Consider the following 15,467-nt stretch of genomic DNA (forward strand, 5'->3'; position numbering starts at 1 on the left):
AGCTATACATGTTTTGGAGCCTCCAATGCATGTTACAAAGCCAGTGCAGCTATTTCAGGATCATTTCAGCCTGCTGCTGGCAACAAAGTCTTCAGCAGATGAGTATTTTTAGAAGTACTGGTGTATATGTATTCATTAGTAAAATATTGCAGGTGGTTTATCTGAAGGTTGAAACTTTGCTTGGAACATAGTCCCTCTTGCATATGCACCTACTCACATCTCGGCAGATATTTGAAACAACAAGTGATTATCTTGGATCTAGAACAAGGGCTTTAGATTAGAATGTGGATGGGGTTTAACAGTAACAGATTCTAATGTGAAGACCAAATTAAAATGTTTCTGTGATGTGTTTCATCTGATTGTGGGACATAACTTCTTCATGCTCTGCATTCTTCAGTGGAGGTAGCAAAGAAGCTCAGGGGTGAGGAAGAGTCTATCCTCTTCTTCATAGTAGTTGAAGCTTCACACTTTCTCTGAATTTGAGGTGTGATCAGACTTTGTCCTGAAGGCTATGGAAATTCAGTTTATTTGAAGGTCACCAGAGTAGGTCACTTTTTTTAAAGCATGATCCACTTGGCCTAGAGAGGGCATATGATTAAGCAACTTTTTTGGGGGTGTTACTTTCAAGTGTGGAACAAGAGAAAGGCTTAAGGATTGTTAATGCAGCAGAAACTAACTGATCCTCAGTCTTGCAATATTGAGTTACTTACATTGAGTGAGTGCTAACTCAGTCTGATTGGCAGGCTGGCGTGGTGCTCTCCAGCTAGGAAAGCTAGGGTCACTTAGGTTTTTTTGGGTGTTTCTTGCAGTAAGAGAGATTTGATACCTAGCTCTGGGGCTTCTGGACTATGATAAATTACCAGCTTATCCATCCATGTTGCATTTTATCTTGAGTCCCATCTTGGGAGAAGCTGTTCAGTGTCGGCTCTTACTTTGTTTCTCTAAAACCAGATTTTTTTTCTTATCGTCGTCTGCAAGATAGGGGTACCCTGTGGTAGGTTTCCATCTTTCTGTCCTTGTAGTCAGGAAACTGTGTAACTTTATAAACTGTTTGCCGTTTTCGTTCTTTGAGATCTAAAGTATGTAAACCCATTAAAAAGGAAGCCTCATTTTCTTTTCTCCCAAGACAGTTAGGCAGACTTCCTTACCTGTGTTCTCTGCAATCAAGACCAGCTTCAACACCTTTCTTTTCCTTGAGGCAATACTCATAAATCCTTTTCTTCTTTCAAATGGAGGAAAAAAGTGCAGTAAGAGAATTGTTAAGCTTCTTATTAAAGGCAAATTACTGTATATGGCCAACAGTATCTGGTTCTTCTCTGTGTTCCCTGTCACATAACCAGGCCTATGTGACAGAACAGTACAGTGTCTTCCAAGATGTTTTCCTGAACTGTCCTATTTATTTCCTGAGTTGCCAGTAATATATATCATACACTACAAAAACATGGGAGAGGGTTTTGCTTTAGCAAGGAAAGGGTGTATTTTGTAACTTGTTGGTATGTACGTACTACTTCTACCTAATGCTGTAGGGCAGAACTGAATTATCAGAACAATTTTGGGTAGATGCTGCTTATTACTGACTAAAACATTTCTTTCCTACATCAAAGTGTCTCCTGTCTATGGTGTAATATGTCACTGTTGCAATATGTTTGTCTATGTCAAAGTATTGCATTACAACACAAACAGAGGCATTCTGATCTATAAAAAATATTTTGATCAGTCGTAACTCGCAGCTGCCTTTCTTCTATTTTTAAATAATCAAATAAAATATTTCAGCTGTGTTAGATCATATGCTATGCACATGTGCTACTGATAGGTCATGAAACTGAACTGAAATTAAATTGATGAGAGAAATCATGTCCCTTTGAAATATTTATTTTAAATTTACTGTTACAGAAGGTAATAAATATTTGCGGTTTATTCTAAATCAGAATCGAAACAAACTTCATAATGTGCAGATCCCCAACTAACAAAAAAATCTGAGGTTTCCATAAAGTATCAATGTGACATGTCTTCAAGTATGAATATTTGGAGACAACACAGGCACAAGACTTTCAAGAGCAGCCTTTATTAGAACTAATGGATGTTTTACTGTAGAAGGATACATAAAATACATGTTAATTATGTCATTTCAGTAGAATGTACATACTCTTTGACTATATTAGCATTTGTTATTCTGAGATTGAGACTTTGAATATAAATATACAACAGTTCAGAAGTGGAAACAGCATCTGTGGGGAAACTTTTATCTAAATTTTCAATACTTAATATGAAGGACACCCATATATTTGCACAGCAGGAAACTGAGGTTTCTGGGGTTACTACTTTTTAACTATTGTAAAGGCTGTATCAGGTCATATGAGAACTAAGTAAAATTTAATATGTCCCGTTTACCTTTAACTTTACTGTTTATGAGGTTTGACAGCAGTGTTTGAAGATTGTATGCAGTTTAGACAATATTATAATACATATAGAAGGGAACTTTACTTTTTCATCTTTATCTTCAGTTAACTTCAATGCATGACAACAGATTTTGTTCAGCTCTAATTGTTCATAAGCTCTTCGTAAGCAAAGCAGTAGGTTTGCTGTATGACCTGAGAAAAGTGAAGGTGAACAGTTTGTATTTGAATTTGCAGTCAGCAGCTGAACACAAAGGTCATGCAAATAGAACAAATGTTGTCATCTCAGTCCTAGAAATGGTGCTCCCCAATCAGCTTTTTGCAACACTGACATTAGAAAAAAGTGCACTGTGACAGTATTTCTGAGGATTTCAGTGCTCATCAGACATCTTTCTGTAAATGCACATGAAAACCAGCATGAGCAGCCAGATGTGTTTGCACATCTCTGTGTGTTAAATTAGGCCACTCAAGCTAATCCTTTTACAGGAAATATATTCTGTTTTCTACCAATTTGAAACTGCTTATTTAAGAAAATCCTCTTTAGTTTTTTGGTTTGTTTTTTTTTGTGTGTATTTGGTGGTGTTTTTTTTTTTTTTTAAATTTATTACAAAATGGCCATTAAATGGTTCATATTTCTAAAAGTAACTGCTTTCTTCCATGATCATGTAGTATGATCATACTTGTTAATTTGCTGGCACTCAGCTTGTCCTTCTCTTTGACCTGCTAAATCTCTTTTGGACAAGATTGGTGGGGGATTTGTGTTTGCTTTGTTTAGTTTAAGGAGTGGTGGTAACAGATACCAGTTCTTCTTTCTCCTTTTTTCCAGTTTTTCTTTTTTTTTTCATGTATGTATATACTTTTTCCTTCTCACTTCTCTACTGCTTGAGGGTTTGTATGCGTTAGAATGGATTGCTAATGAAAAACTCTATCATATTGGGTTGGTTTATTCCGCCCAGACTGGCCGATAAGAATAACAATATTGGACTTTTGAGTAAAGATTAAGAACTATATGTAGTATGGGAATATGTGTACACATGCTTGTCTAACCCTTACAAGTGAAGCCAATTTTCTTTTCATGTTCATCAGGTGTTGCATTTAAAGTACTAATATTTTGCAAATGTAACTGTTTTCAAGCTGAAAATGTTTGCACTACTCAAACATATGCAAGAACTTTGTGTTTTATTGGAGGAATGTAATTTAATTATGAAGAGTACATTTCATAGTAGTGTATTTGTTGTTACGTTTTATAGGTTGTTTTCTCTACTGATGGCATATATTTGCTTAGTCACTGATAGGAAGAAGTATCACCAACCTTTATTACTATCAGCTGTTATTCTAGCTGATGATTATACACTTTAGTTCACATTGTCACAATATGCACTTGCACAATAAAAATATGTATGTGTAAACACAGTAAGAGTGCTTTGTATTTCCCTTCTGGCAAACAATAGTATTTTTGTTCTGCTGAGTATGGTAATGTATAAAAAATATCTAAGTCCCAAGTACGTGTTTAAGTTATAGATATGAACATATGGCAGATAGACTTAAAAATAAGCAGGGAGGGAGGGAACTAACAAGGCTCTTCAGGGAGTTACCTTTTATTTTTATAATTATGTAGACACTTGCTTACACAGTTCTTGCTTTTCAAATATTTTGAGAAGCATGTATGGGTATTTGTGTTGAGTTAATGTAGCATCAGGTGTCTGTTTTTGAAAGGATAGGAGAGAGAATGGTCTGAGGTCTAGTCATGTAAAAGTGGTCAAAATTCCTATATACACATATCCATGCATATACACACACATGCTTCATGCTTCTGAATCTTGTGCCATTTGTGAATCATGGAGCCAAAACTCATGGTTTAGGGTATGGGGGTGTGTGTGGGGAGGTGTTAGCTTGTGCTGTAAACTAGACCCCCAAATACATATGGGTCAAAATAATCTTGTTTCAGATGTTTGAGGGAGTACTGGTCTTCCTTGGATATTTGCACATTTTTGTGTGTCTAATCTTTGCACTACCCTGCTTGCTACCTATCTGTCCAAATAACTTTCACTGTTTTGTAATGCGTTTTGTTGTCACCAGTTTTGAAATAATTAGATAGACAAGAATGATAAAGGAGGTATTATTACTAGGGAAGGATAGCAGATCTAGTCCTGTTAGCAGTTTCATTTGGCTTTGCCACTGGAGTCTATAGTCATAACTTGTAATTGATACCAACAACGATCTTAAGGAATATGTGGGAGGAAGTTCTCCTTCCAACTAAGTTCAGGACATTTTCTAGCAAATCTCATGCCAAATACCAATTGCTGAACTGGTGAGTCGTCTGTCTTTGAGAAAGGCATGAGGAATAACAGTGCAAGAAGTTTTACTCAGTATATAACCCAAGGAACATTTTTTCTTGGAATGTTGATTGTGACATGAAAAAGATGAGAATGGGTAACTGTAATCTTAAAAATCCTTCACTGAGTGTTTATGTCCAGGAGCTGATTAGGATTTCGTAAGTTTGATTTCAACAAACTATAGAGCATTTGAGAAAATTAACAAAAAGAGAAAATTGAGAAGTCTCTGAAAACAAAAACACTAGGTGTAGATCTAGAACTGATTAATCACTGATGTTTGTTTCAGACATGGGAAAATAATGGTAATACCAGCATACATATAGAAAGATGAAGTCAAAGATAGGTTTTGTATTTAGGTGTAAACAGGTTGTGCATATAAGGTTCAAGATCTGCTAAAAATAGTGGATTTTAAAGTTGAGACTAGGGGGACCACTATAGACAAGCCTGGCTCTAGACGTTGTTAAGAAACTGAATAGTGGTAGAAGTGTGCTGATACCCAGGTTTGTTGTTTCTGGAATAACATTCTTTCTCAGAAGTGTTCATGTAACTTGAAATTATCTAAGCAATTAAAAGAAATCAGGTTATCTATTTGTAGAAGATGTAATAAAGAGATTCTTATGTGGAAAGGGTGTATATCCTGAAGTTATTGGAAAGATTTCAGAATTGTTTCAAAATCATTACTCTTCTACAATGAATGAGGTGAAGTTAAATTCCATTTAGCATCATTTTATTTCCAGTATAATACAGAAAAGAAGATGCACATATTTGACATGTGCTCTAGGAAGAAACTGGGCTCTCAGCCGTGGCAAGCATGATATTGGACATGCAGCAGAGCGCTTAGGCAGTCCAGTTAGAAAAGTCTCTCCAAATGCTGCTAAAAGTGAGAATTTAAGGAATTTAATGACATAGAATATGCAAAAGAGCAGCTTGGTCTATACAAGAAGCATTAAGCTCATATTTATATTCTGAAATGTTTAAAGATCAAGAATTATACAACTGGATTATTTTTTTTTTAATTGGGAATTGAGAAGATATAAGTAAAAGAGTGATTGTTATTGCAGCCCAACTGCAGTAATATCAGTGTGTGTTGTCAAAGCACATAATTGAAAATATATTCAGTAGGTAGTTATGAAACCAAGACGACAAACTGAAAATGGCAGATGTACACTGAATACAAGTACTGGGATGTTGTTATTGGAAGAGTTCCTATTTATGACTTCAGTGAAGTGCTGTAGTTCATAACTTCCATGCTCTAACTCTCTGTTTGTGCTTATTGTGTCTAAGATTCTTAAAAAGCAGAAATTTTATGCAGAGATTCCATTTTAAAAATATAATTAGAAATATGTGCTTATATAGACTTTGTAAAGGTCCAGGTAACATACATGGACTTTTCTTAAAATTGTTTTCTGATAATAATTACTGATTTTAACCCAAATATGTCCTTGAAAGTTCATATTCTTAATTACATTTCAGTTTTACATTGCAACTCGAAGTGAATAAATTCATAATTTCCTTTTTGTGACTTCTTGTTGTTCCTTAGATAATTATGCAGTTCTGTAATCTGCGTATGGCCTCTTTTTCTGTGGAAGAATTTGCTTCAAACAGCAAGATATTAAAATGTAGCTAATATGAAAGGCTATATAATTATTAGTAACTAAATGTCTTATGATTGGTGCACTACCAGTCTGGTTTTGAATGCTTTTAATGCAGGTGTGTTTTGAAAGCATCCCATTAATTTGTTTCTGTGTAATTGCATTGAGAACCTCTGAAGATGCACAGAATTATCCCACACTGTTGCTTAGCTCAGTGTGATAACATGTCCTTCTGCTTGTGCTGCTCTGTATTTTCTGCTTGTCTTAAAAGATAGCTGACAAAAACTGTTTAAAAATAGCAGGCCAAGGGCAGGTGACAAAATGTCACATAAGCAGCACCTGGTCCAGTGACAGCCTGGAGGGAGATAAAAAAACAAACCCAGATGTCACAGATACGATTCTATTTCTGAAGCTGGTCAAACAGTAGAATTTCAGTTTCAGCAAAAGAAAACAGAAGAGCCCATCCAAGCATTAGGCATTCGAATTTTACTCTTTTTTTTTACAGCAGTTCCTTTTTTTCCTTTTACAAGTATAGATTATTATATATGCACCTTTTCTCTTTACAAGTAATGCCTGTAACCTTATGCTTATTAATGTGCTATTAAGGGAAAGGGAATTAATGTCCGTCTGGCAAGATTTTGGAAATACTTTAGCACAAGCTTATATAAACTGAAATGATAGCAGCTTTAATGTTTCTGCCAGATTAATGTGAAAACGTGTACAGGAGAATTTTGTCTGTCATTAGGAAATCTGAAATAATTAATCATGTCTTTAAAAAGCTTTGTTCAAGGAACTGTAAAGTGAAAATTGAGGTTTTATTTACCTTCCTTCTGCCCCCACTTCTTTCTGGAGGTGTTCTTGCTTCATAGTCTTACTGTGGTGGCATTTTTTTTTTAAAGAATTGGAAAATTATAACGTGAAGAAAATGCATATTTGTTTTTCTTAAACTGCTTGTGGCTTATTTCCACAATTGTACTGAAACTTCATGTTGATTCTGTTCAGAAAGAATATTAACTGCAGCACAGCAGTCTCTGTGACTGGAAATAGGCAGCTTTAACTTATTGATAGGAACTAATTTGAGAAGACTGGCTTTAGTTCTGCTTTCCAGAAGCTTTTCTGCTAAAACAGGGTTTTGCAGAAGTATAGGAACTTAACTTGTATCTTGGTTCTTTAGTATAGTTTGGGGGTCTTGAGCTCCCATATTTGAGTGCCAATGTAAACTGCCTTCTTCCTTAGCTCCCAAACTTAGCCACAAATCTAGAGATACAGACAGCATATGAAATGGATTACAACATTTGTAAGTAACTTAACATTACTTAATTGAAATAATTGTTATGTGGCTATAATGATCTTTCTATATCTTTTTCGAAACAAGGACTAACACCAGTTAAAGATTTCAGATTGGTTTGCAGGGGGGTGAGGGTGGTTTACATTAAGTCCTGTTACAAAGTTTCTTTAGGTAAAGTTTTTAATAGTTCAGCTCAGTTAAATAGTAGTATCTAAAACTAAACTGAACAGTTAATATAGTTGTCCCATTTCTTGGCTTGATGGTAAAAGTAGATTTCTGGGGACTGTCTTTTTTGAATCAAAGGAACCACATGTGAATTTGTTCCTACTTCCAGTTCCCGAAGTAATGAGAAATATTGTTAAGCCATCTTTTCCATTGTTAGATCTCACCTGAGAAAATAGGTACTATTTTGCATCTCTCTGGCTTCCTGGAAACTGGCACAGGCAGAATTTATTTGGATGTCATGGACCTTCTGTATATGGTAGTCCCTGTATATGATGGGTCAAGAATCAGTATTTTTCAAAGTACATATGAATGTACTCCATGACAATGGTCCCTCAAATACAGTGTCTTACCTCAAATAGTAAGCAATAGCACATCCTTAGGGAAATACAAAACCAGTGTAAGCACTCTGTCTCCAGCCATCAATTAACTTGGGAGCTCCAGGTATCACAGGTAGTATGGAAAACAGTGATTTATTTTTACCAATTAAGTGGAGGTTTTGAAATACTGTATTTGTTATTTGAAACGTACTATAAATGGCATAACTGCAGCAAGGTTGAACTTTGAGGCGTTGTTTTGAAAGGGTAAGCATAATGCTTTCCTAGTACAAAGCAAAGGGTTGTATTAAAAAATAATAATTTTCATAGTTCAATTTGTGATTTTCAAAATCTTAAGTACATAATAATAAAGGTACTGCAATGTTAAATATTGTAAATGTGTATTCTTGGAAAGTTGTCTTCGGTAGATGAAAGACTGAGCTATCCTGACTATTCATCCCCTTTAGCAATTTTTCATATTATTGGATTTCAGTTTTGAAAGAAAAACATTGAAAATACCTTTTATTTAAATTGCAGGGCGTATGGGAATAAACTTCCATCATCCAGGAACAGACAATATTATGGCTCTTAATAGTAAGTAGTTAATATCTAATGACTGATATTATTATCTCATGACTGATATTAATAGCTAATGACTAATATTGTAATGTTGAATATTATTTTAGATTTATTATGTAGCCATGCAGTCAACATAAATATGTAGTAATATTTGCATAAAAGTTTATGTACACTCTCAAAATTATTTTCGTAAATCAAACATCTCTGATTTTATTTGTTGCATTGGTAATTCTTTATATCAACTTGATAATAGTTTTGTATTCCACTGGAAGCTTCATAATGCCTGCCATAGATAACATTGCAAAGCAGTCTCTGTTCCCTCTTTTGTGGGCACGTATGTATGTTAAATCTGTAACTTTTTTTATATCTCTCCAAATGTATTTCTTCTTGATGGGATGAGTTGTTACAAGTTTTGCATACAATTACACTGACTGACGGAATTTACTTTGTTGGTTTCCCTGTAACGTTATGTGGACACCACTGGGCAGAATGTTTAGACATCTAAATGAGAAAAAAAGTGTGGGGGTGCATTTCACTGAAAGATTAATGCTTTTGTTTGTGTTAGAAAATAACTGAAAAATCTAGCCATGAATATGCAGATTCAGGAAACCTGACAGAATGGTTCTGAAAGGTCTAGAGACAGCCTTGTAGCATGAGGAGAGCAGGGGTGGGTGTTCGGCATCACTAACATAGTGTAGAAGTGAACTTTGCAAATCAAAGCATAGGTTTTGTCCATCTAATCCTAAAAAATGCGAGCTATTTAATGTCTGGTTTTGCGTGCAGTGTTGTATTAGAGGTGTTAGGATTAATTGTCTAACCTCAATTTTTTTTGCCTTTTTACCATCTATATAAATTATAATGCATATAAAAACTATGTTCTTTTCTGTAGTACCAAACGGAGTTAAAAGATAATTTATAAATATGAAGAACTGAAACCATGTAATAGGCAAGATGCAAGGGTTTTAACATTTGGCTTTATATGCCAGCTTTTGGTACCTATGAGACTTTGCTTGTGCTCTTTTTCATGGTTACACACTTAATAATGAGGAGATATTTTGCAGAGTTTCTATTGTAACAGTAAAGCGTATATACCCCATTTTCTTATGGGCATATGAGATTATGGGAAATAAGTAATCAGCTGGGAGAAGTGTTCCTTTCAATTAAAGACTTTATGTGTTAATGTGAGTGTGTGTGTGTGTGTGTGTAAATAAGATCTACACAGTACAGTCTCTTGCTGCTTGACATGAATTCTGGCCTCTGAATGTATTTATTGTTCTAAGGTGGGGAACTCAATAAGCTGGTTGTAACAGTAATATGATTGTAAAGATGGAAGATTATGACTGAATTTTGAGTTAATTTTAAAATTTGACAGTTACGATGGAAGATACAGGAGTACTTCTTACAAAGTCTTACCAAGATTTTTGAAAGACAAAAATGAAAAAGTGATCCAAAAAGCAATGCTACATGTGTATACTGCACTATATCAAACCAGAGTTGCTTCGTTTTGGGACAACTCACTTTTGTCCTAAATGGATGAATATATTCTATTCTGATTGCTGTTGTTGCTAGATAAACTTAAGGAAAAAAAAAAAACATGTTGCTTTTTTTAATGGAAATAAAATCCCAGGAGATATTTCTTCCCAGGTCCTTTGAAATTTTTACACAGTTATGTAATCCAATTGTCTATGAAAAATAATGATCCTTTGCACTTATAGTCATGACTAAAATACTAGTATAGCTATATGAGGGGCATAAGCAGGATATAGTACTTATTTCTCTCTTGAATGCAATTCAGCATAAACCAAAAGCCTTGGATAAGTTCCCATGTATTTTCACTTTCTTGTGTTTCTTATTCCCCCTATCCTTACTAGATGAAGCCACACCATTTTTGGCCATTACTATAAGAGCCCAGAAACTAGAATTATTATACTGTGAAACCTGTTGGATTTTGCTCTTAAATCTTTGACGATTTGAGAGTTAAAGCAAGTCTTCAAGTACATCACCTTAAAAATTACTTTCTGTGATTTAAATCCTCTTTTGTATGCCTAAAACTGAGGAATTTAGAACTACGTAATTCCCGTGTGATCCATTACCTTTGTCACAAGGAAAACACTAAGGAAAGTTAGTCCAAGAAGAAGTATGGTTGTGGTTTGGTTTAAAAAATATAAAACAAAAGTAAGATTTAACAAAGATAATTCATCCCAGTCATTTTTTGAACAATTTGAAGGATTTATTTAACTTCTTTAAATCATAATACTTGTAACATCTCTATATAATTTCTGTGAAATCAAGCAGTCTGCTGAATCTGCAGATAACAGCCTTTGCATTCCATTTATAATCATTGCTACATAAGCATTTTTTTCTTTTCCTGCAAAGACACTGTAATAATCTTTAAGATTTATTACTTAAAGCTTAATTTCTTGCTAACAATGTATACAGATTTTTGGAGCTGGAAGGCAACATAGGCTCATGCCAATAGCAAAGCAAAACGTGTTGTAGGGAGAGGGGATGATTTCTGAGGCGTGTTCATCTCTAGCTATGTCTCATCCTTTATGGCAACACTTTCACCTATATTTCAGCTGGTATTCTTATTTACTGATTATAGCCTTTTGAAACTGGCAATTTTCCTGACAGTCATTGAGCTACTGTCTATAAATGTTGAAGGGGTTTGTTTGGTTTGGAAGGTATTGCTTAGTTGGCAGGGCTTAATATGGAGCATACCACCACCATTTTGTTCATTGTTGTGCAAAGATGTAAATCATCACCATCTCAGAGCACTGACCTCTAAAAGAATAAAATTAGTGAGCTAGAAGAGATTACTTTAAAATGCATAATTATGATGAATCTCTTCTTGCCATTAATGGCATTATGCTTGTGTACATATGCAAACTGTTGCCCATGTGTATAAGCATGTTTCTATCATAGAGTCACTCTGTCAGAATTAGGCTTCTACTGAGAAATGCAATATTAAAATATTCAGAGAGATCTGAGCATAATCCTAAAGAGCATTTAAGCAGAAGGAAGATGCAAATACATAGATTTGAAACGCTGTGTAAAGGGAAAAAGCTATAGCTTTTGTCTGTATTACCTCTAATAGAAATTGCTCTAATTGAAATAGTGTGCTCAGTCAACATCAGTTTAACTTTTTAATAAAGCTGTTCATACTGAGCTAAACAGTAGAAGAATTTTTATAAATTTTAATCTATAGCACCTTATTAAATACAGTTGAGACTGTAATTTCTAGGGAAATGTGGCATAAATTGAACTATTGTTTATGTAAATTCAGGTCTGCACTTAATGATAAGCCAGCTATTGATGATGCTTTTAGTAGAGGCTTGCAGTACAAATTAGAAGTTATATTTACAATACTAAGCAAGACCTGAAAATAAAATAATTTGCTTGCCAAAATTAATGTAAAGGTGTTGTCCATCCTTTTGTCTTGCTAGTATTGACTTGTATTTGCAGTCGTATATTCTTACAGCTGTTGCTTCTATTTGGGGAACACTGGACATTCTCTTGCGTCAATATGTGCTCCTTTTTAATTAGCTATATGAAGAGGATGAAATGATCAGCATGAAGACAGTGACATATGTGCTAGGTAGTGGGTTATTGTTAATGCTTCTTGTGAACTCCAGAAAATCAATTATAAACTTCAGTGGGAGAAAACTGTAGCAGGTGAAAAATAGGGAATAAACCAGGGTGTGTAGTCTTTCTGAGAAAGTGCTGAACCATAGTGCTGGATTTTAAAACAAACTTACGTAAAAAATATTTTAATATAAAGGTAGTTAAACAAACAAATGAGAAAAAAAAAACATTTGTGAAATGCTGGAGGTTTTTTCTTTTTTTTTTTCGAAAGCTTCTCTGTATTGTGACTTTGCTTCATTGTGGCTTCAAATGTTCCATCTACTTCCAATGCTCATTCTTGTTTCATATGAAAAAGTGTCATGTGAGGTCTGGTACTATTTGCTCCCCATCTGACTGTCCTTTCTTCTTTTCATTAGTATCATAGAATAATTAAGGTTGAAAAGGACCTTAAGATAATCTAGTTCCAACCCCTTATCTTGGGCAGGGACACATCACACTAAACCATGGTACCCAGGCTCTTTCCATCCTGGCCTTTGAACACTGCCAGAGATGGAGCATCTACAACCTCCCTGGGCAACCCATTCCAGTGCCTCACCACCCTAACAGTAAAGAACTTCCTCCTTATACCCATAGAATCATAGAATAGTTAGGGTTGGAAAGGACATTAAGATCATCTAGTTCCAACCCCCCTGCCATGGGCAGGGACACCTCACACTAAACCGTATCACCCAAGGCTTCATCCAACTTGGCCTTGAACACTGCCAGGGATGGAGCATTCACAACCTCCTTGGGCAACCCATTCCAGTACCTCACCACCCTTACAGTAAAGAATTTCTTCCTTAGATCCAGTCTAAACCTCTGCTGTTTAAGTTTCAACCTGTTACCCCTTGTCCAGTCACTACAGTCCCTAATGAATAGTCCCTCCCCAGCATCCTTACAGGCTCCCTTCAGATACTGGAAGGCTGCTATGAGGTCTCCATGCAGCCTTCTCTTCTCCAGGCTGAACAGCCCCAACTTTCTCAGCCTGTTTTCATACAGGAGGTGCTCCAGTCCCCTGATCATCCTCGTGGCCCTCCTCTGGGCTTATTCCAACAGTTCCATGTCCTTTTTATGTTGAGGACACCAGAACTGCACACAATACTCCAAGTGAGGTCTCACGAGAGCAGAGTAGAGGGGCAGGATCACCTCCTTCAACCTGCTGGTCACGCTTCTTTTGATTCAGTTCTGTTTGTTCTGGGTAAAATAATTTGAAAAATACATTAAGACAAGGGTTTGGGGCACCTTGTTAGATGTTTGTATAGACATTTTGGTTTTGGTTTAGAAATAGAGGTAATAATTACGTGGGGAAATCATTAACGCCATGGTGGAAAAGGTAGTGGCAGCAAAACAATTTTAATTTTTCATTTTCCTGCTTCTGTTTGTCTTAAAATTGCCTTGTCTTCTTAAGAGTGATTGTACTTGGCTCTTCCTATATTCTGATGTGTTGTTTTCAAACACATAACAGTGTTTAGATATAATGAAGCTGCTGAAGTAGGGTTTTGTAGTTAAATTTTTGCCAGTGCTGTTGTTATACCTTGAAATAAACTGCTTCAAATAGAATGTTTGTTAAATTATTTTTGTCTTGCAAATCTTGGGCTAGCAGTTTAATAGCTAGTAAAAGCCAATAAAAGTGGTACTATTCTGGGAAAAGGAGTGGCTAAGTTTAAAGAGGTATCAGTATCTTCTAATAGTTTGGTACCTGCCTATAGAAATTTGCTGAGCTCTTTAGCCCAATTCCCAAGTTGTTTTGTTGATGTTATTACTGGCTTATTAATATATAAGGAGTAACAGAAAGGAACAAAAGGCACTGAGAGAGCTAATAAAGCTTGCAAAACTACACCTAATTTAATTGTGGAGAGATCAGAGTATTTAACTGGAGGAAAAAAATGATATAAAGCATGACATAGCAAAGGCAGCTGTGTTCATGAGCATCTCGGTGTGTGTGAGCTGTCACTTCACACATAACCTTGCTAAGTTTTTCAGAGCCAGCTATACAAGCAGTTAGGATTAATGCTGCCTTGGGGACTGTGAAGCAGGCTAGCTGATATCACAGAGTTCCTTCTATACCTGTTTAATTAAAATAAATGGGGGGGGGGGAGGGAAGGCAGAGGGGGAACAAAACATGCTTTTTCCTCCCTTCAGTTTTTTTATGCAGATGCCTGCACTTTCTGAGGTAAGATCTGACTGTTGCCTTAAGTAACAGTATCTCTTATCAGTCACTGCTGAAGTCTTTTCTTGAAGAAGAGGAAGATTTTTTAAATTGTCTTCCTTTTAATCTTTGTATTACCCTCTTGCTTGTTGGTTTTGTTTATGGGGTTTTTTTTGCCACCACTTTTTCTGCCTCATAACCTCACCAATGAATGTGCCTTCCTTTCATCTGTGTGATGCTCTCTGTTGTGGCTGAGTGCCATCTGTTTTTGCAGAATTTTAAGAACAAGATTTGCCAAGCTGTTCCACAAGCACTATATATGATGCTAGAAGACATGAGACAGCAGTCCAGAACTAGGTTTGGTAGATAGAAAGCAATATGAAGGTAGTTCCTATCGACCTGGCTGTTAGAAAGAAATCTGTTATCGTTAATTATTTTTTAGACTAAAAACATAAAAATGAAAATAGGCAAGCCTTCCCTCCTGCACAGATGCTTGCGTGCTCAGTATGCCTAAGGAAGGAAGGCCTAAGGCATTTAAACAATAGTTTTGAGTATCGAATGCAATTTGATCAAGTGTTTTGAGGTCCAGTGTGTGGGCTTTAACTGCGTGTAGATTTTTCTGATGATGAGATTCACTTGTATATGTTTGTCAGCATATGTTATCGGGGAGATTGTTGTAATGCATTGCTAGCATTGAAAAAAAGGTGAACCAGAAGGGTCTGTTGAGGCTAATATCACCAAGTTATCACAGGGCCCATCAATTAGTGGAAATTGAGAACCACCTTTTCAGCCACACTTAGATGAGCAATAATTCATCCCAATCCAAATTATTGGATTATATGTTTTCTTTCAAAGACCTTTTTAAAAAGACTGGAGAATAGAAGTCTTGTTCTTTGTGGACAGTTTTTCTAGCTGCAGAAAATGGGGAAGAAAGAGCATTTTCTTAAGCACTGTTGCACTCCTG

General features: G+C 35.7%; 1 protein-coding gene across 3 annotated transcripts in view; it reads left to right on the forward strand.

Annotated features, from left to right (window-relative positions):
• Positions 1-15,467, forward strand: part of CPEB3 (cytoplasmic polyadenylation element binding protein 3) — a 93,711-nt gene that overhangs the window by 35,204 nt on the left and 43,040 nt on the right. For all 3 annotated transcript variants that reach the window (XM_031044694.2, XM_031044693.2, XM_031044695.2), the window contains exon 4: positions 8,689-8,745. In XM_031044694.2, the coding sequence (XP_030900554.2) occupies positions 8,689-8,745 (57 nt within the window). The remainder of the gene's footprint in view (positions 1-8,688; positions 8,746-15,467) is intronic.

The sequence above is a fragment of the Melopsittacus undulatus genome, chromosome 4 (assembly GCF_012275295.1).
Source record: "Melopsittacus undulatus isolate bMelUnd1 chromosome 4, bMelUnd1.mat.Z, whole genome shotgun sequence".
Taxonomy (NCBI): domain Eukaryota; kingdom Metazoa; phylum Chordata; class Aves; order Psittaciformes; family Psittaculidae; genus Melopsittacus; species Melopsittacus undulatus.